The sequence below is a fragment of the Sturnira hondurensis genome, unplaced genomic scaffold, assembly GCF_014824575.4.
Source record: "Sturnira hondurensis isolate 20B ecotype Veracruz unplaced genomic scaffold, ASM1482457v3 Scaffold0003420, whole genome shotgun sequence".
Taxonomy (NCBI): domain Eukaryota; kingdom Metazoa; phylum Chordata; class Mammalia; order Chiroptera; family Phyllostomidae; genus Sturnira; species Sturnira hondurensis.
Genome location: NW_028076051.1, coordinates 1081128 through 1102625, shown reverse-complemented (window position 1 = coordinate 1102625; position 21498 = coordinate 1081128). Strand labels below are relative to the sequence as shown.

General features: G+C 38.4%; 1 protein-coding gene across 6 annotated transcripts in view; it reads left to right on the top strand.

Moving 5' to 3' along the window:
- ACSL4 (acyl-CoA synthetase long chain family member 4) overlaps positions 1 to 21498 on the top strand; it is a 54712-nt gene that overhangs the window by 6661 nt on the left and 26553 nt on the right. For 2 of the 6 annotated variants that reach the window (XM_037041954.1, XM_037041952.1), the window contains exons 2-7: positions 10068 to 10307; positions 10551 to 10728; positions 12613 to 12722; positions 12842 to 12980; positions 18061 to 18211; positions 18371 to 18494. In XM_037041954.1, the coding sequence (XP_036897849.1) occupies positions 10080 to 10307; positions 10551 to 10728; positions 12613 to 12722; positions 12842 to 12980; positions 18061 to 18211; positions 18371 to 18494 (930 nt within the window). In that variant the 5' untranslated portion in view covers positions 10068 to 10079. Of the gene's footprint in view, positions 1 to 9447; positions 10308 to 10550; positions 10729 to 12612; positions 12723 to 12841; positions 12981 to 18060; positions 18212 to 18370; positions 18495 to 21498 lie in introns of those variants that run through there. The other 4 variants (XM_037041955.1, XM_037041953.1, XM_037041950.1 and 1 more) reach the window with 3 other exon arrangements.

Genomic DNA, 21498 nt, shown 5'->3' with positions numbered 1-21498 from the left:
TTATAGTTTCAGAGCAATTCCATGTATATTCTTATTTCAGTCAACAAATTTATTGAACAGCTAACATGTGGAGGTACTTTGGTAGTTGCTGAAGATTCAGCAGCAGACAATGAACCTCTACCTTAAGGAGCTGGTGTCCTCATGGGGACATTGATAGTGAACTTGAAAAATGAAGCATATGATATATTAGTGGTAAGTGCTAAGGAGAAAAATAAAACAAGAAAATGATTGGAATGCTGGGGTGCAATTTTAGAGCAAGTGGCTAGGAAAGGCCTCACTGAGAACATGCTATGTGACTAACGACAAAAAGGAGGTGAAAAAATATGCTGTACAGATATTTTGGAAGAACATTCCAGTTAGACAGAATAGCATATACAAGAGCCCTGAGGCAGGATGGTATGTTCTAGAAATAGCTAGGAATAAGTGACTGTAGCAGAGTGAACTAGGGGAAAGTACAGTAGGAGTTGAAGTCAGATACTTAAGAGCTAGAGGAATGATTTATAGTGTCATATTTCATGGTAAAGACTTGTTTTTCTTTTGAGTGAGCCATAAGAGGATTCTTTGAAAGGTTTTGAGCAGTTAGAGGAATGACATAATCTAACTTACATATTAACTGGGGCACTCTTTCTGCTGTGTTTAGAATTTATTATAAAGATGGGGGCAGGGAGATTAGATTGCCTATTGTTTCTATCCATGTAAGAGATGGTAGTGATGGTAGTTGCTTGAACCAGGATAGTAGCAATGGAAGTGGTAAGAAGTAGTCAAATTTGATATTTGTTTTGTAAGTAGAGCCAGTAACATTTGCTGATGAATTTGGTGTGGAATTTATGAGAAACACAGAGGAGTGAAAGAGTGAATGTAAGTTTTTTTTTTTCCAAAGCCACTGTAATTTCCAGCAATGGGAAAGACTGGGTGGAAAAGTTTTGTAAAGGATGATCAGTGGCTTAGTTTTGAGCATATTAAGTTGGAGATACTTAACTGATAGCTGAATGGATTTGTTGAGGATACAGTTGGGTATACAGATCAGGTGTTTAAGGCAAACATCTGGATTAGGAAGAGAAAGGAAGTCATCACCATAAACCTGCTATTGAAAGCTGTGAGACTAAATGAGATCACCATGGCAGTGAATGTAGATAAAAAAGAGAAAAGCCACAAGTGCTGAGCATTGTAGCTGTTAGGGGTCAAGGACATGGGAGAGAGGCAACAGAAAAGATTGAAAAGGAATGGCCAGGGAAGTAAGAAGAAAACCTGAAGCATATGGTTTCTCAGAAGCCAAGTGAAGAAGTTTTAAGCAGGAAAACAGGGGTCAACTGTGTTAAAGGATCCTGGTGGGCCAAGGGAAATGAGGACTGAGCTTTAATTGACATTGGATTCTGACAAGATGGGAGTCATTGGTGACTTTGATCTCAGCAATGTTATGGAATGTGGGTGGCAAAAGCCTGAGTGTAGTGGGTTCAAGAGAAAATAGGGGGAGAGACCTGGGAGACAGCACAGACAAATCTTTTAAGGAGTCCTAAAGAGAAGGAAAAGAGGTGCAGCAAGAGAAGGAATGGTGGCACTTTTTGTTTTTGTTTTCATGTATTTTTTTGGAGGGGTGCTCCCAGACTGATCTTTATGAAACAAACTTGATAATGTTACTCCCTTCATTGCAAAATTCAGTGGCTTACTATCTACTCCCTATCAGGGCATATTGGTTTGCTTCTTTTCTTAGTTTGGCCTCTATAGCTTCCATGTCTTTGCATGTTTTTCACTGTTCTTCTTGTGATTGATTTCTAGTTTCACAGCAACGTGGTCACAGAAGGTGCTTGATATTATTCCAGTCTTCTTAAATTTGTTGAGACTTGTTTTGTGTCCTAACATGTGGTCTGTCCTTGAAAACGTTCCATGTGCACTTGAAAAATATGTATATCCTGTCACTTTGAGGTGAAGTGCTCTGAAGATATCAATTAAGTCCATTTGATATAGTGTGAATGTCTCCTTGTCGATTTTCTGCCTGTAAGATCTATCAATTAAAGTAAATGGGATGTTAAAGTCCCCCGCTATGACTGTACTTCTTTCTGTCTCTCCCTTCACATCCATCAGGATTTGCTTTACATAGTTAGGTGCTCCTGTGTTGGGTGCATAAATGTTTACCAGGATTATATCCCTCTTGTTGGGTTGTTCCCTTTATCATTATGTAGTGTCTTTGTCTTCTACTATAGCCTTGGTTTCAGACTTTGTTCTGTCAGATTTAAGTAGTACTGCCACAGCTTTTTTTCTTTCCCATTTGCATGAAATATCTTTTTTCATTCCTTCACTTTTAGTCTGTTTATATCTTTCAATAGGAGATGGGTCTCTTGGAGGCAGCATATACAGCCTGGTACTGGCATAAAAACAGACACATAGTTCAATGGAACAGAATACAGAGCCCAGAAATAAACCTACACCTTAATATTTAATTAATATTCAACAGAGGAAGTCAGAACATACAATGGGCTAAAGATAGTTTATTCATAAAATGATGTTGGAAAAAATTGGACAGATAGGTGTAGAAAAATGAAACTAGACTGCCTTCTTACACCACACACAAGAATAAATTCAAAATGGATCAAACACTTAAATGTTAGACCCCAAAACATAAAAATCCTAGAAGAAAGCATAGGTAGTGAAATCTTGGATGTTGTTGGTAGCATTTTCTTATGAGATATATCTCCCCAGGCAAGGGAAACCAAAGAAAAAATAAACAAATGGGACTACCTCAAACTAAAAAGATTTTGCACAGCAAAGGAAATCGTCAACAAAATAGACAATCCACAGAATGGGAGAACATATTCACGGAAACATCTGATAAGAGGTTAATATCCAAAATTTATAAAGTACTTACAAAACTCAACACCAAAAAAACAAACAACCCAGTTAAAAAGTGGGCAAAGGACCTGAATAGACACTTCTCCAAAGAAGTCACACAGATGGCCAATAGACATATGAAAAGACAATAGACATTGAGTAAGGTTACTAATCATCAGTGAAATGCAATTAAAGCCACAATGGGATCCCATTTTACATTTCTGAGAATGGTATTATCAATAAATCAAAAAAGTGCTGGCAAGGATGTGGAGAAAGGAGAACCCTTTTTCACTGTTGGTGGGAATTCAGATTGGTGCAGCCACTGTGGAAAGCAGTATGGAGATACTTCAAAAAATTAAAAATGGAACTGCCTTTTGACCCAGTGATCTCACTTCTGAGAATATATCCAAAGAAACTTCAAACACTAATTCGAAAGAACATAAGCACCCCTATGTTCATTGCAGTGTTACTTACAATAGCCAAGGTATGGAAGCAGCTCAAGTGTCCATCAGTAGATGAGTGGATTAAACAACTGTGGAACATTTACACAATGGGATATTACTGGGCCTTAAAAAAGAAGAAAATTTTACCCTTTGCGACAGTATGGATGGACCTGGAGAACATAATGCTATGTGAAATAAGCCAGTCAGAGAAAGACTAATACCGTATAATATCCCTCATATGTGTTCATTTCCCTCATAATGAACAAACTGAACTAACAAGGAAAATGGAGACAGACTGATAGATAGAGAGCAGGATGACAGCTAGTAGGGAGGGGGAGGTTGGGGTGGAGGGATTCAGCCAAAAGGTAAAAGGACTCATGGGTGTAGACAACAGTGTGGCGATTGCTGAGTGAAAGGAGGCATAAAGGAACTAGTTGGTAGTGGAAAAAATACAATAAAAAGAATATGCAAAACTAAAAAGGAGAATGTGCAAAACTATATTAATGAAAGGTAAACAAGAAGTAGCCCATTATAATGGTGACTATAATGGAATGATTTAGTAAAGCAAGAAACATTAATGAGGCAGGAGAGTGAAGAAAGAATAAGTAGAGCAGCACCTCTTGGACTTTACTGTCTAGACAAGATGTGAGTGACACTGTGTGAGTGAAGGGGTTGGCCTTACCTGGGAGTATCACTTCATCCGTAGTCACAGGAGTGAAAAAAGTACACATGACCATTTATGTTAGTAAATGGGTAGATGCAGTGGCAGGTGGCGGGATTTTGTGGAATTTCTCTTCAGATTTTTTTTTTGTTTTGTTTTCTCAACAGTATTTTGTAAGTCAGGTTAGCAGTTAAGAATGAGGATGGAAGGAAGATATTGGCGGTCTGAGCAGAGAGAAGACATGAAACCCTTGAAATTGGGCCAGTGCCTGGACTAGTGCCCTGCACTATGGCCCACTTGAGTGTGGAATCACAGATTTAAAGGGGGATAGTCAGGTTTTTCTCTAGCCAAATTTGAGTGTGAATACAAGTGGTGATTTGTTGGGGAACAAAACCAAGTCATGACTTAGCCAAGGGAGTACAACAAAGTGAGAGAGAGACGAGAATGTTGAGAGTATGAGGCCTGTCCAGAAAAAGTCCAGCCATTGTTAATATAATGACAGTGGTTTGTGTGACATCGATATAATCTGCAGCCAAGGAGAGTGGACTGGAATGCACATGTGTGAACAATGACGACTTCACTGTACTAGTCAGTGGAGGTGGTAGACACCATTGAGTGAGCATGTGTACTGTGTGGCTATTTTGTTCAAAATGACTGAGCAACAAGAACAACAAATCTGCATCAAATTTTGCAATAAGCTTGAAGATTCCTTCCTGGAAATTACTCGGATGATTCTGAAGACCACAGCTACGGGAAACTGGTGATTTGGCAACTTCATCATGCCAACACTTCCACTCATGCATCATGTCTTGTGCAGAGTTTTTTGGTAAAACATCAAATCACCCAGGTGACTCAGATGCCCTACAGCCCAGATTTGGCATTTTGTGACTTCTGGATTTTCCCCAAACTAAAATCACATTTGAGAGGAAAGAGATTTCAGACTGTCGATGAGATTCAGGAAAATACGGTGGGGTAGCTGATGGCAATCAGGAGAACTGTGTGAGGTCCCAAGATGCCTGCTTTGAAGAGGACTGAGGTGTCGTCATCCTATGTACAATGTTTCTTGTATCTTCTTCAATAAATGTCTCTTTTTCATAGCACGTGGCTGTATACCTTCTGGACAGATCTCATATGTTCCAGGGACTGATTACTATTTCTCATAGAATTTAACCTGGATAAAATAAAGGATTCTACCAACAATGCCATGTAGTAGCTACTACAAGCAGTATTCCTATTTTACATAAGGTGCCACATATGTACAGAGGTTTTCAGTGAGAGATCATGTAAATCTTTCAAAGTTATATTTTCATTGAGGTTAGAATACTGATCTCCTAACTCAGTTTAGCCCATTTACCACCCAGGATAATATCAGATGTTCTCTCTTTAGAGAACAATTCATTTTCCCTTACTATACTAGTAGGCTGTTTAACCTTGAGTCACCAACTTGTCTTATGCATGCGTGTCTCAGAGTATAGTTGTAATCTAGTAAAGTTGACTCTGAAACAATTCAATTTTCTTCTTGCTTTGGATCATAAAAGTGGAGCAGCACTTTACACAGAGAGCATTAAAGCAGCTACTACACTACTTGCTGCTTTTGAGATACATCCTGCACTGTTCTGCCACATTCATTGCTCATCCATTTGTTCTCGCTAATAGCATTGTCCTCATTTCCTAATCTTTGCCCTCTTCTGTTGAAAAAATGGACATCCTTCACAGCCACTTCAAATGCTGTGTTTTTTTGTGTGAAATCTTTCTAGATGGCTCTGTTTCCTCCCTCATCTCTTTGTTGCCAAAACTGGATGCAGTCACCCCTCTTTTGAATACCTTTAGCATTTTGTTCTGGTTTCTCTTATTGGATTTATCACATTCTGTCTTACATATTTGTGCACTGATGTCCCTGCCCACTCCCATATATATGGACACATGCACATGCATACATGTAAGCAAATAACGCAGGCATGTTTTACTCATCTTTGTATTAAGTGCCCAAAATGCCCATAGTAGGTGTTCAAATTTCACTTTCAAATGAATTGATCAATAAACATGATGATATGTAACACTGGGCAGAGGCTAGTTGTTGGGATTAAAACAGCACCAGACTTGGAGATGGGCCTCAGTTACAATTTGTACTATCCCTTATTTGCTTCTCTGTTATATAAGGGATCAGACAATATCAGTGGTTAAAATACACAGCTGAACTGGAGGTTCCAAGGAGTCACTTCAGGAGCTGTCACAGCCTCCCCCACCAAAGCAGCTCTCCTTTTTGTTTTTATCTATACATGTAATTTTTTAATCTTCATCCAAGGACATGCTTATTGATTTTTACAGAGAGGGGAAGGGAGGGAGAGAAACATTTATGTGAGAGTGAAATATCAATTGGTTGACTCTTGTATGCACTCTGACTGGAGACCAAACCCACATCCTCAGCATGTGCCCTGACTGGGAATAGAACCCACAACCTTTTGGTTTATGGGAAAATGCTGCAACAAGCTGAGTCACACTGGCCAGGGTTATACTTGTATTTTATGTCCACATAAAATCGTATCCAAATGGATGACCCTCACCATCACCAGAGAGAATTTGAAAACCTCTGGAGTAGATGATCTCTCTCATCTCTCTTCACCTGAATGTGTTTTGAGCCTTGCCTACTGTGTGTGTGCCTGTGTGTATACATGTATGTGTCTCTGTACTATGAGGATTAAGTAGAAGACATTTCCCTACCTCCAAGACTTAAGGCAAACATGTATAAAAGATTAAGTGTGTATAACAACATGTATGACTAAAACCATACAGTACAGTTTAAATCCAACTAGATTGTAAAACCCTTCACAAGCAGTCTTCTTTATATGTCTTCTGCCCCAAGTCTGACAGTTTCTCAAATGAGAATGGGGTGTTACTCACCTCTTGAGGGCACTTCATTGATTGAAGACATTTGTTTCCTAGAATTGTCCCTGAGAATTTATATATTGAAATATTATTTTTTTCTTTTTTAAAAATTTATTTAATTATTGTTCAAGTACAGTTTTCTGTCTTACACTCCCATCCCAGCCCACCCCTCCCAGTGCTCCCCACCTCCTTCCCATCACCCCCCTGACCTTAGTTGTTGTCCATGTGTCCTTTATACTTGTTCCTGTGAATCCTTCCCCTTTCCCCCTGAAATTCTCTCCCCTCTCAGCCTGTTCCCTGGTCCCTGGGAACCTGTCAGCCTGTTCTGTATTTCACTGTCTTTGGTCATATTTTGCTTGCTTGTTTGTTTTGTTGTTTAGGTTCCTGTTAAAGGTGAGATCATATGATATTTGTCTTTCACCACCTGGCTTATTTCACTCAGCATAATGATCTCCAGCTCCATCCATGCTGTTGCAAAGGGTAGTAGCTCCTTCTTTCTTTCTGCTGCATTGAATTCCATTGTGTAAATGTACTATAGTTTTGGGATCCATTCATTTACCGATGGGCATCTAGGTTGCTTCCAACTCTTGGCCATTGTAAATAGTGCTGCTATGAACATTGGGGTGCATAGGTTCTTTTGGATTGGTGTTTCAGGGTTCTAAGGATATACTACTAACAGTGGAATTGCTACTATTTACTTTGAATTAATTGCTTGTTGATACTCCTTTATAGTACCAGTAAGTAATTTTTAAATTATGTGGGTAGGTAGGTTATCATCTGTAACTATCATTTAAGGTTTATAAAGGAGTGTTATAAAATATTTGGTATAAGAGAGATGTTTGGTTTGATAGAGTTGAGAACTACTGATCTGTGCTCTATGTTCAGGTGATGCAGGAAATTAGAGAACAGAAAGACTTGTGAATTTGGGTAGTCATGAAATCTTTGATGGAAGAAGTGATTGTTAGAGGGGCTCTTGCATATTGAGAACCAGGCACTGTGATAGACACTTGACATACCTTATCTGAAGAAATGAATGGCCAGACTTGCCAGACTGAGAAAACAATTTTTAGGTAGGGTAAAAAATAAAATTTGAAGTAATAAGGTCCCTGGGAAATCATCTAGACCAGAAATTCTCAATTCGGGTTGGCATCACTCTTTGGGGTTTATGGGTACATTTCAGAGAACTCATGAATCCCCTGAAATTCAGTAATATTTTGCCTATCTTAGGGGAATTGGGTTTATAGTTCTCACTGGATTCTCAAAGGGACCCATTACTTCTAAGTAAGGGCTACTGATCTAGTCTGATTTTAAGCTCAAACACATGGCTTTACTCAAGGTTACACAGTCAGTTAGTGAACAAGGTGGGCATGAAATCCAGGTCCCCACTTGTAGTTTCTTATTCATTTCACCACACTCAGTTGAAGGACATGAGCAAAAGCAGAGGCAGAATTAAGCTATCATTTTATAGTAATTGGTGTAAAAAACAAATGACTATCCTGGGGTTAGTAGTCTGCCTGTCTGTTTCCACAAGAATCATGGAAGGGTGGGCTTGAATTTGTCTCCTCCAAGTGAACTAACATTTTAATTTTTATGGTTAAAATACAGTGCTGCTCACCAAACCAGCTTTCTCGGCTTAAGGCACACTCGCTAAGAGATAGTATCTGGGAGGCTGGCTGTTCCTGCATTTCTTTTCTAATTGGCACTGTACTTCTGGCCTGCAGTTTTCTGCCTGCTTTTCCTAATTTGTCAGATCCTATACTATTGCAGCCTATTCAGCTGATGAGTACTTTATGCCTAAATTAGGCTAGTGCCCTTATTATTTGCGCTATTCCAAAATCCTTTCATTCCTGCCTCTTTATCTACCTGTTGTTCTATCTGGAATGCTGTCCATTCTTTCTCCTTCATTACCAGATCCCCAAACATAAGATCCAGCTTAACTCTAATTTCCACATATCCTCCACTAGTTACTCTTGGCCATTTTGTACTTCCTCTGCATTTATTGAATTTATTGCTTTTCCTGCACACCATAGCACTTGTTTATTTCTGCAGGGCTTTTCATTGGAAATGCTTCAAGTGGTCAGTCACCTTTGGGAGTGGTGTTTAGGAAGTTCAGGGTGGGGCTCTGGATACTCCCAATTTGCTTCAGTCTGAGCAATTCCACTTTAGTTTTATATAAGGGCGGTCTTCAGGGGCTTTTATCTAAAAAAGTGGTTAACTGCCCCCACACACACCAAAAGAATTTGAAAAATGCTGGATCTGTCTGGTCCGCTGATTGCCTTATAACTTTTAACTTGTGATGGGCAAGGTCCAGGACTTACTCTACTTCAGACTAATACTACTACTCCCTGGCAACTGGTGCAATTTTGAGCACAAAGTAGACACTTAGGAAATGATTTTATGATTGTATTGCTCCAATTTTTGGCATACAAGATCATGAGAATAGCATTATCTCAGAACTTTACCTCACTGAAGAATTCAGAATAAGATTTCTGGGTTGACCTTTGAGAAATCAAACTAAAATGGTGGATTGGTTTTCCTTTTTGTATACAAAACCAAGTCTGATTTAAAGTTGTCTGGTTTACATAGATATATTTTTTAAAAAGAGAGAAACTAATTATTGGCACCCCTACTTTTACAGAGTTTCCAAACTTAAATATCATATTCATGCATTCATGTAAGCATTAAAGTAGTGTTACTAAGCTGACTTGCAGAATGATGTGCAGAATACCTAAAAAACCCAGAAGAGATCAAATTCAGAAGTTTATGGCAATAATGATTAAAATGGGAAATGCCAGTCTTTCAGACCAGTTATTTCAGCTTTCTGTAGCAAATCAATTATATAAACTAATAAAGACCCGACTACTTAAATCAGTGGTTCTATCAACTTGTTAATACTCTTTTGTTTTTGTTTTTGTCTTTTTTTTCCTGCTCTCTGCCTGGCTCATTGTCTTCACCTGCAGGTGTACTTTATTGTCGGCTTCCAAAGATTACTAACTTTTATTTGTATCATTAAAATTGAACTTCCTTGGCTATACTGCTACTCTTACTGCTGCTTCCATTATTGCCTTCTTCAGCAAAATAAGGCTTTCCAAAGCCAAAGAATAACAAGAAATAAACAGCATTTTACAAGCCTTGCCACTATGAAACTTAAGCTAAATGTGCCCACCATTATTTTGCTGCCTATCCACTTGTTAATAACAATATACAGTGCCCTTGTATTTATTCCATGGTATTTTCTTACCAATGCCAAGAAGAAAAGCACTATGGCAAAGAGAATAAAAGCTAAGCCCACTTCAGACAAACCTGGAAGCCCGTATCGCTCTGTCACGCACTTCGACTCATTAGCTGTCATAGACATCCCTGGAGCAGACACTCTCGATAAACTATTTGATCATGCCGTATCCAAGTATGGGAAGAAGGACAGCCTTGGGACCAGGGAAATCCTAAGTGAAGAAAATGAAATGCAGCCAAATGGAAAGGTTTTTAAGAAGGTAAAACATGTTTTTGCTTTTTATTTTTTTAAAGGGGGAGGGTACATTTTACTTTATCATAAATCAAAAGCATTTTAAATATCCTCGCATTCCACTATGGTGCTGTGTAACTAATTCTCAGAAGGTATCCAAAGCTTTTGTATATTCACTTAAGGGCAATTTTAGAATTTCTCACTTTAATAGTATTTTTAATTGCTTGTTTGAATAAATGCACTAATATTAAAGAATGCCTCACATTAACAGTTAATTCTTGGGAATTATAAATGGATGAACTACCTTGAAGTGAACCACAGAGTGAAAAACTTTGGTAGTGGACTCACTGCATTGGGATTAAAACCGAAGAGTACTATTGCCATTTTCTGTGAGACCAGGGCCGAATGGATGATAGCAGCACAGACCTGCTTTAAGTACAACTTTCCTCGTAAGTGCCTTGTGTTTTTGGAGAGGGAGAGGGGGCTTTGCTTACATGTGAAATTGTCCTGAGATCTTCCAGTTTTTGAATTAGGTATTCTTTAGACATTTATCTGCATAAATTATGTTTATAAAACAGTATGTAATGTAGTTAAAAGATATCTGATAACTCCTGTTAAAGATAATAACTTCTAAGAGCTAATGTGGCATTTGGCAGATCAATGGATAGAATTTAGAATTTTATTTTTTAATTGCACATGCATTATAATGGAAAGATTGGGGGTTGGGGGCATTTTTTAGGAAGTGACCCATAAAATAATCATTAAAAATCATTGCTTAAGATAATTCTAGTTCATTGCTTCCTATAGATATACATATGTATATGTGTGTGTATCCTCATTTTACTTTATCCATTTTACAGGTGAAATAATCATGTGACAGCTTGAAATGCCATTAGATAAGTTAGCCAGAAAGTAAGATTGGGTATATTTCTTTAGCCATTGTGCAAGAAATGATTTTTAAAAATTAATAGTCCAGAGCAGTCCCCGTTACATACTAATAAACACTTGGTTATTTGTTGAATGAAACAGAACCCTATAGGTGTGGTATAGGAATCAAGGATTTATATTTCTAGCAAACAAAAATAGATAATAAGAAAGTAATCCCCTATGTATGCATCACCCAACTTTAACAATCAACAACTCATGAAAAGTAGCTGTTCTTAACCATGTTGCTGTTTTGGTTACCAGCCTAGGGCTGGGTTTCCAATTCTATCAAAGTTTAGCAGATGTCCTCTGATTCTAACCGATCTTGGTTTCAGTTTATGTTTTCTTTGTCTGTTAAATCCTAAAGAGTAGACCTCCTTGTCCACTCCAGTTTAGTCTTGGAGGTCACCAATCAACATGGACATGAAATCCACTAAAAAAGCTTCTTAAAGGAGTGAGAATATGTTGATGGCTGTCTTCTGACTTGAGATCCTCAAAATGTGAGGATTCTCAAATATATCCTTTCTTTTGTGCTATGCCCAACAGAAGTGTGTGTCACAGGGCAACCCTTGGTGGGATAGCTCTGACCTGCATTGAGAGTTCAGCCAGACCACAAAAAAGAATGAAATCTTACCATTTGTGATAGCATGGATAGAATTGGAGAGTATTATGCTAAGTGAAATAAGCCAGGCAAACAAAGACAAATACCATATGATCTCACCTATAAGTGGAATCTAAAGAACAATACAAACAAACAAAACAGAAACAGACTCAGATACAGAGAACAGGTTGATCATTGATGGTTGCCAGAGGAGGGTGGGGTATGAGGACTGGGCAAAAAAAGTGACAGGATTGAGAAGTACAGATGGTAGTTACAGAAGTGTCAGAGGGATAGAAAGTACAGCATTGGGAATATAGTCAGTAATATTGTAATAGCTGTATGGTGCCAGTTGGTTATGGGACATAGGGGAAATTCTTTGTAAAGTATGTGATTGTCTCACCATGCCACTGCATACCTGAAACTGATACTAAATAATATTGAATATAAACTAATTCAATATTATTTAAAATTTAAAAATAATACAAGTTAAAAAAAAAAAACAACTTCAGCCAGAACCTATTGGCCTTGACGGTCTTAATTGACTGGTTTTTAATCAGTTGTGGCACTTCTATATTTCTGGGTTTCTTCACATTTAGTAAGTTAGAGTCCTGAGAATCTGTGAGGAAAATTTTGGACTACCAGGAAATTTGAGGTAAGGTTGAAGGGTAGTATGGCAGAGACTGTGAAATCAAATTAAATTATAAAATGTCTTTGCATCTGTGAATTACCTATCATTAAAGGCTGATTTAAATAATAAACTGAATGAATGTTTATCATTTAACTCTGTCTTTCTTTTTGTATTATGTAGTTGTGACTTTGTATGCCACACTTGGCAAAGACGCTGTTGTTCATGGATTAAATGAATCTGAAGCTGTCTATCTGATTACTAGTGTTGAACTTCTGGAGAGTAAACTTAAGGTAAGTATGACATTTTTTTTAATTCATGGTAGTGTTATCTGATGGGATGGAAAAATGTTCAATAATTGAGCTTACTGCAGACTCCTATTTGATAACTGGATTTTCTTTCTGCTCAACAGACTGCATTGTTAGATATTAATTGTGTTAAACATATCATTTATGTGGATAATAAAGCTATCAATAAAACAGAATACCCTGAAGGATTTGAGATTCACAGCATGCAATCAGTAGAAGAGTTGGGATCTAAGCCAGAAAACTGTAAGTAAAGCAGTTAAAACAAATAAATTAATCTATTCAAAGTTATTTCAGTAGCTTAGGAAAAGAAGTGATGTGAGTGAAAGTGTAAAGTTCTTTGATTAAAAAAGTTTAAAAATGTTTAAAAACTGTCAAGACCATATATAATTAAAGTTTTCCCTTCCTTTTTCCTTTAAAAGATAACTATGGCTTTGAAATCTACTGAGAAGTAGAGATGTATGCAATGGATAAGACTTTTTGGTGGTTGCTGCCTAAATTTTCTTTTTTCAAATAACTTACCATAACCTTCCAATTTGGACCTCATGTAAGGAAATGGTCTCAGGGCTTTCATTTAGTAAACTTTTTAAAAAAAACTGCTAATTCTAGCCCTGGCTGGTGTGGCTCAGTGGATTGAACACAGGCCTGTAGAAAAAAGGGTCACCGGTTCCATTCCCAGTCAGGGCACATGCCTGGGTTGTGAATCAGGTCCCCAGTGGGGGTCATGCAGGAGGCAACCGCACATTGGTGTTTCTCTCCTTCTCTTTCTCTCTCCCTTTCTTTCTCTTTCCCTTACCCTCTCTCTAAAAATAAGTAAATTAATTTTAAAAAAAACCATTTCATTTAATACTGGTCTGGTGGTGAAGAACTCCTTTAGCTTTTTCTTGTCTGGGAAGTTTTTACCTGTCCTTCAATTCTAAGTGGTAGCTTTTCTGGGTAGAGTAATCTTGGCTGTAGGTCCTTGATTTTTTATCACTTTGAATATTTCTTGCCAATCTCTTTTGGCCTGGAAAGTTTCTGTTGAGAAATCAGTTGACAGTCTTATGAGGACCCTTGTAGGTAACTAACTTTTCTCTGTGCTGCTTTAAAGATTCTCTCTTTGTGTTTAACCTTTTTCATTTTAATTATGATGTATCTTAGTGTGGACCTCTTTGGGCTTCTCTTGTTTAGGACTCTCTGTGCTTCCTGGTCTTCCATGTCTATTATCTCCTCCAAGCTTTCTGTCACTTTTTTCAAATAGATTTCAATTTCTTGCTCTCTCTTCTTCCAACACCCCCATGATACAAATGTTGGTAACTTGAAGTTCTCCTAGAGGCTCCTTACACTATCTTCATTTTTTGGATTCTTTTTTTTGTTTTCGCTCTTCTGATTGGGTGTTTTGTGCTTCCTTACTACTGTTGATTCCCTGTAAATTATTTTTTAAAGATTTTATTTATTTATTTTTAGAGAGTGATAGGGGAAGAAAGGGAGAAAGTGTTTCTCTCTCTCATGAATGTGATTGGTTGTCTCTTGAATGCACCCTGACTGGGAACTGTACCTGCAACACAGGCATGTGCCCTGACTGGAAATTGAACCAGTGACCTTTTGCTTTGCAGGACAATGCCCAACCAATTGAGCCTTAAATGAAATGAATTATTCTTCATTTCATTTAATGTGTCCTTCATTTCTGACTGGTCTTCTTTTATGCTGTTGAGGTTCTCACTAAGTTCCTTGAGTGTCATTATAACCAGTGTTTTGAACTCAGCATCTAATAGATTGCTTGACTCCATTCTGCTTAGTTCTTTTTCTGAAGTGTTATTCTGTTCTTTCATTTGGGACATGTTTCTTTCTTTTCATTTTGGCAGCTACCCTTGTGTTTGTTTCTATGTATTAGGTAGAGCTGATTTGACTCCCTGACTTGGTAGAGTATTCTGTAGTATGTAGTATGTGTTCTGTTGGGGTTCGTGGGGCACAGCCTTCTCTGTCATCTGCACTGGGCACTTGAGGTGCATTCCCTGTGTGGGCTGTGTAAATCCTCTTGTTGCAGATGAGCTGTGATTGCTGTTGATACATCAGTGGAAGAAATTTGCTCCCAGGCTGATCAGCTGCAAGGATTGGCTGCAACCACTGACCTCTAATCACTGTAGAGACTCAGCTGTACAGGGGACCCACCCCACAGAGCAGGACTCAGTTTATTTGGGTTCTGGTGCTTGTTGATTCCACCTCTTGTGTGTATCACTTGTGGAGGTGGTTGGGTGGTGATGCTTTGACATGGTCTGAACCTGTCCACTGAATGCAGTGGCTCTTGGGCCTCCTGGGAGGTGCAGGCCAAGGTCAGCTGCCCCCTGTGTTCTGCCTGGGGCCACCCATCATGAGCTACAAAGTGATATGAAGGTGGCTGCTACTTATGCTGGGCATAGAGGTGCCCAGGCAAGGCCTAGCTGTGAACCAAGGCTGGCTGCTGCTAGTGCCAGGGCTGGAACCACTTAGCAAGATGTATAAGGCACACTGAGGCTAGATTCTTCTTCAAGAGATTTTAGGAAAACCTGAAGCATGAGTCAAGATAGGTCATTCATATAGAAAAGTCACTGGACACTGCTCGGGTGGGCCCAAAAGTTCAGTGAAACGTGGCCTCAGGGAATCACCACAGTGGGGCACACAGTGTGAGCTAGGTTGACGAAGACTGAGATACAGTGCCCATCGGCTGGTTCTGTGGCTCTGAGGGGAGAGCTCAGAAAAGGAAAAATGACCTCTGTCAGCATTTCTGTTTTGGAGAGACCTGCTGCATCAGTTCTTGCCCTGATGCCAGACACTTCAGTTCCTCCATACCTGTCTATGTTGCCTTTTAAGCTTCTGCCCCTGTGCTGGAGCTCAGAGGCAGTGAGTCCATCAGCAAGTAAGTTCATGTGTGGGCCCTTTCAGAGGAACACCTGGGGCTCCAGAAGCTGTACAGCTCAGTCAGCCATAATCCCTGCTGGTTTTTACTGACAGAAGTTATGGGGATTTCTTTTTATGTCCCTTGAAGCCTGAGCTTGGGGGCCTGGTATAGGGCTAGGAACCCTTGCTCTTTGGGGTTGACCTCTGCAGCTGATATATATCTCCCAATTCTTTATCTGCCACATGTTAGTATGGGACTAGCCTGTTCTACATCTCTGCCCCTCCTACCAGTCTCAATGTGGCTTCTTTAATCCCTTAGTTGTAGGACTTCCATTCAGCCAGATTTCAGGCAGTTATGAATGATGGTTGTTTTGTAGTTTAGTTGTAATATTTATGTGGTTGTGGAAGTAGGTGAGTACCATGATTACTTATGTCACCATCTTGCCCAGAAGCTCCATGTTTGGATTTATTCTACCATTGAGGTGGTAGTTGGTATTTCATTTGGAATAAGTGAATCTGCCTTGTAGCAAAATATTAGTTGGTCATCAGAACGGGGTTGAGGGAATTAAACACTCTATTTAAGTAGTTTTTCTGTCATGTTTAATGTAAAGGTCATGATACTCTACTAGATGAGAAAAGGATTCATTTTGGCAGACAAAATGTTGGTTGAATCTCTTTTTAGCTTATGAATATTATGTTTCACCATTAGAAACAGAACACAGGTTTGTAATAACAGGTATCGAGTATAACACTCTACTACTACTTGGGGAGCATGACATAGGGGCTGACATTTTACCAAACTTTGCAAGCAAACAAATGAGCTTGCCACAGCTTCTTGGAGACACAAGAGTTGCATCAGAGATGAGGGATAGTTTTTTGAATCACAGCAAATAGCAGTACCTAGAGTATCAGCATTTATGGTGTTTTCTTGCACCCCAGTTTCCACAGGGCAATGCGAAAAGGGTTAGGTAATACCTGCGCATGTAGTGGGTTATGTTATAGGAGAGACGCCCTAACTTAGGCAACCCAAATTTTACAATGGGCAGTAAACAGTTGCTTGTCCTGTGCCCTGGAGGGAGACATTATCTCTATTGTCCTGGACAGTAAGCAAGCCAGCTCTTTGCTTTGGATGGAGACACTCTCTCTGTCTTCCTAGGCTGTTCACTGTCCAAGCTTTCTTGAAAAGATAGTTCAGAATAAAGTCAGTGCCTCTACTCACAAGCTGTGTGGAAACTCAAGAGACACATGGAGAATTGTTTCTCAACATTACGTTGATTCTGCGAGGTGGGGGACACTTGACTGATTCTTCAAAAGCTGTTGGCAAAAAACTATGGGAGTATTGAGTCCTCGTAACAATAACATGGTAGACCACATATCCCACCTAGTTCCACTCACCTCTACACTAGATAAGACACATGTTTTATAATACTTTATCTGAGTAGATAGTTGTTATGATGACAGGAAGTGAGGTGTCACATTGTGTGCTTAGATTGAGAAGAGCTTAGCATATGGTGTGTGGCAAAATTAGGTGTACAGTTGTGAGCATGTGGAACACACGGTTTATTTTTGTATTATTTATTGATTTTTGGATTTTCTGTACTGACCACTGTAAGCCTACTTTGGCCCCACCCTGTATGCACTGCTGCTACATCCATTAGTCATCAAATGAAAGATCCAATTCCAATTTTTTTGATTTATGAACTCTTAACAATAGATATCTTTAAGGAGCATTAGCATTAGCCAATTTAAGTGTAACTTTATCTTTGGTTATTTCAGTGGTAAAATCACACTGTTTAAATTTTTTATTTTAATTGGTACATGAAACGTAACTCATTTTCTTTAACTGTTAAAAATAGTTTGTTTTGTAGAACAGAGATTCATAGCAGAATTGACAGGAAAGTAGAGGGTGTTCACATATACACCCTACCCTTACATACACACTGCCTCTCCCACTATCAGCTTTTCCCAGAAGAAGATACATTCATTACAATTAATGAGCCTACACTGACACATCAGAATGACCCAAAGTCCATAGTTTACAGTGGGTATCACTCCTAGTGGTGTGTATTCTATGGATTTGGACAAAAGTATGATGACATGTATCTACTATTATAGTATCATACAGAGTATAAACTAATTTTTTAAAATCCAAGAATCTTGTTAAACATTCATTGAATTCTGATAGTATATCTTTGTCTTCTTGGACATTTTGGTATATTCTGGGATGAAAAGGAGGTTACTAGGTTAGCATGATACTATGTTGAAGTTGAGATTCCATGCACTATTTAAAACTTAGCATGTTAGAATTTTAAAGTTGGAGTCACCTTAAAGATCAAGTTAACAACAACAACAACAACCCAAGGAAACTCAGGGAGGTGATGGGTATGTCTATTACCCTGATGGTGGTGATAATATCACAGGTATTTTTGTATGTTCAAATCATTAATTTGGTTCTTTTTCATTCACTTAGCAAGCGTTCCTCCAAATAGACCAGCTCCTTCGGACATGGCTATCGTCATGTACACCAGTGGCTCTACTGGTCGACCTAAGGGAGTGATGATGCATCATAGCAATTTGATAGCTGGAATGGCAGGCCAGTGTGAGAGAATTCCTGGCCTCGGGTAAGTGAATTATTTGACCTTTTTTTTTAAAAAAAAAGAAATCAGAGCTCATGTTGTCATTCTCTACTCAATCTATCTTAAAATGATAAGGTTATCGAGATTTATAATTTATAATGCCTTTTTAAGATTGGCTAAAATGTTTCTCTTATTTTGTTTTAGACCAAAGGACACATATATTGGCTACCTGCCTTTGGCGCATGTCCTAGAATTGACAGCAGAAATATCTTGCTTTACCTATGGCTGTAGGATTGGATATTCTTCTCCACTTACACTCTCTGACCAGGTGACAAAGCTTTTCAGTATATTGGCCTGATCATTATCAAGTGCCATTGTCTGGCTGAGAATATATTACTCAAACATGAGATATTTTAATTCAGCTAAAACTTTTTTCATAACTTTGAAAGAAATCCTCATAAACTGTAGCTATTTTAAATAAAATTGTTTTTATGTTGCTTTTCTACATATTTTTAAATTATTTTGAAACTAATCATTCTTTCTATCTTATCTTTCTCTATTAGGTTTGTGTTTCAGAGAGCTAGGATAGAGAATATAAATACACTGAGCCTTTCTTGACGTATTACCCATGAATATTTAGTGGGATTTCGGGGAGAGGTGGTGGTATGGTTTTGGCCCAGTTTTGCTCTGAGTTTTCTGTAGAGTAGTGCTGTCCAATATAGTAGTCGCTAGCTACATATTGAAATACAGAGTAATTAAAATTAAATTAGAAAAATTCAGTTTTCCAGTTTTTTTTCCAGATTTCTACCGAGTCTGGCTCCTCCCTCCTCCCTCCTCCCTGTTGTCCATAGCAGGAAATCCAATAATGGGTAGGGATGATTCGTGTATTTTAAGCCTATTTGAAAAAGTTTCAACCAGACATTGGTGGAAAACAGAGCATTGAAGGGAGCTGTGGCATTGCAAATGCTGAAAGGTAAACTGAGTATAGGTAGGAATGACTTGATTCTCTGTGTGGCTTCTGCCACTCTCATCACTGGAGGCCCGGCTGTCATATTTCAGAACCCTAGGCAGTGCTGCCTTTTATTTGGCAGTCTTAATGGAGCATGCATTGATGAGAAGATGTGCCCTTGTAGTTCACAGTTAGAAGTTGTAATACTTTCAACTTTATTTTTTTTTGTTACAAATACCATTTTAGTTAGGTAGAGGTTAGGTAGGTTGTATAATATTAAGACAAAAAGTTAAATCAGTGTTTTTGATATTTGAGATTGCAACCATCTTTTTCTGTTTGGGGGGCTTGATTTTGGATATAAACTTAAGGTGCTAAAAGGGTACTAATAGATTACATTTAATATGCACATACATATATAGGCTTCTTTGATGATCACCATCCAGATCCTGGGAGGAAGAAAGAACATTTCTAGATCCCAGAATGTCCTTTGTGTCCCTTCATGGTCATTACTACTACCCTGCCCCTAAGGATAATCCAACCATCTTTTCAGTGGCTTTACCATGAGAAAATGTTATATGTTCCAAATAATTGCCTACTTTGTACTTTAAGAACCACAACTTCTTTGTAAGATGGAAAACTTGCTGTATTTCACTAAACCACTAAGCTAAAAATTCACACTTACAGTCTACTAGAATAGTAATGAATGAAATAAGTAAATTAAACTATGAAGTAAACTAATAAACAGGACTTGATTGAGTGAAGTCATAATAGATCTATTAATGAGACTGGGGCTTACATTTTTAAAAAAATGTAACAATCTGTGATGATTACATTGGATGCATTGTGAGTCTTTCTTACATCTGGGGATGTTTTCAAAATGTAAAAATCATTTCTTTAAGCTTTGAGTATGATTTCCCCCTGAGCAGGGGAGTGCAGAAAGCCCTTGCTTTCGCTGCCTTTCTGAAAAGAATAGCCTCAGTGTGGGGAAGGGGGCCAGTGGGGGTCTGTTGCTGGTCTCACTTCATTCTTGCTATCTCTCAGGCCAAGTAGTACATTAAAAGCCTATTAGAGAACTGTCAAGAGCATTCACACCTACCTTTTCGCTAAACTTTGTTCTAAAGAGTCTTGATCTGACCAGGAATATAAAACCCAAGAGCCTCCCTTACATAGGAAATCAGAAAAAGGTCAGAGACCAGAGGGACCACCTCAGAACCCTGCAGATGATAGTGATGTCAAAACTAGGGTTACTGGGATCATAATAAAGACAAGAACTAAAATATTACTAAGAATAATAAAGCCAGGAATGACTGCTTGTGGCTACTACTATCCTGGAACGGTTCTCTATAGCAGAAACTCTCTCTATCAGCGACAAATGGAGATCAGCTGGGACTTGAAGGACACAAGAGCCCATCTCTCTTTCTATGGAGTAGCTCTCTGTGTGTGGTGTGCATATGCAGGTGTAGGTTTCCACTCAGGAATGTGCACACATCTGCACACTTCTTGTGAGACACAACAAGTTATTTTATTTCTTCTATTTATCTCATAAAGAAAAGTAGTATAAAAACTATTGAGTTCTATCAGCAGAACCTTCTGTGTGGCAGAGCTGGTCATAACCAGAGGATCCCATTGCATCTTAAGAGCTGGTTTTCTTCTTGCCTGTGTTGGCCATGACTAATATGTGATACAGCTAAACTTCCAGACTCACTGCATTATAGAAGATTCTTATTTTTATCTACCTCTTTCAGTGGGTGACTGTCAGCTTTTCTATCTACTGCTCTGACATCTGAAATCCCAGATCGTATTTATGTGTATAAGAAAGAAAAAAGAATTGAAAAGAAAAACATACACGCATTTACAAATGTATGTGCATATCACTACATGGTCACTGGCAGTGTCTTCAGTATTCTCTCAACCAAAATGTTATCAAATTAGTTTTATATGTTACTTGATGATCATAGTCGTGAGTTTGAGTTGCTGGTTTTGCCTTTTAGCTAGTTAAAGAAAGTTAAAATTATCTTCAACCTTTGTTTTAGTGTTTGATCTACCTTAGTTGAGGGGTTTTGTTTTGTTGAAAATGGATAGTGCTATGTTTGATGGTAATGTTATTAGTAAGAATGCTTGACTTACCAAAATGTCCCTTTATCTTTTCTTCTGCATCTTAGTTTATCCTCTAAGGAAGGCTGAAATGTGCTAGAAGAAATAAAGCACTAAGGCACTTATACTTCAGACTTGTAGTTTATAAGGGTGTCAGGGTGGCCGAGTGGTCTAAGGCGATAGACTTAGAGATTATGATAGTTCTAACCAACAATTCACTGAGCAGTAGAAGATCAAATTCCATGTGTAAATTTCTGCCTTTGTTATTGTTAACACTTGAGTTATAACA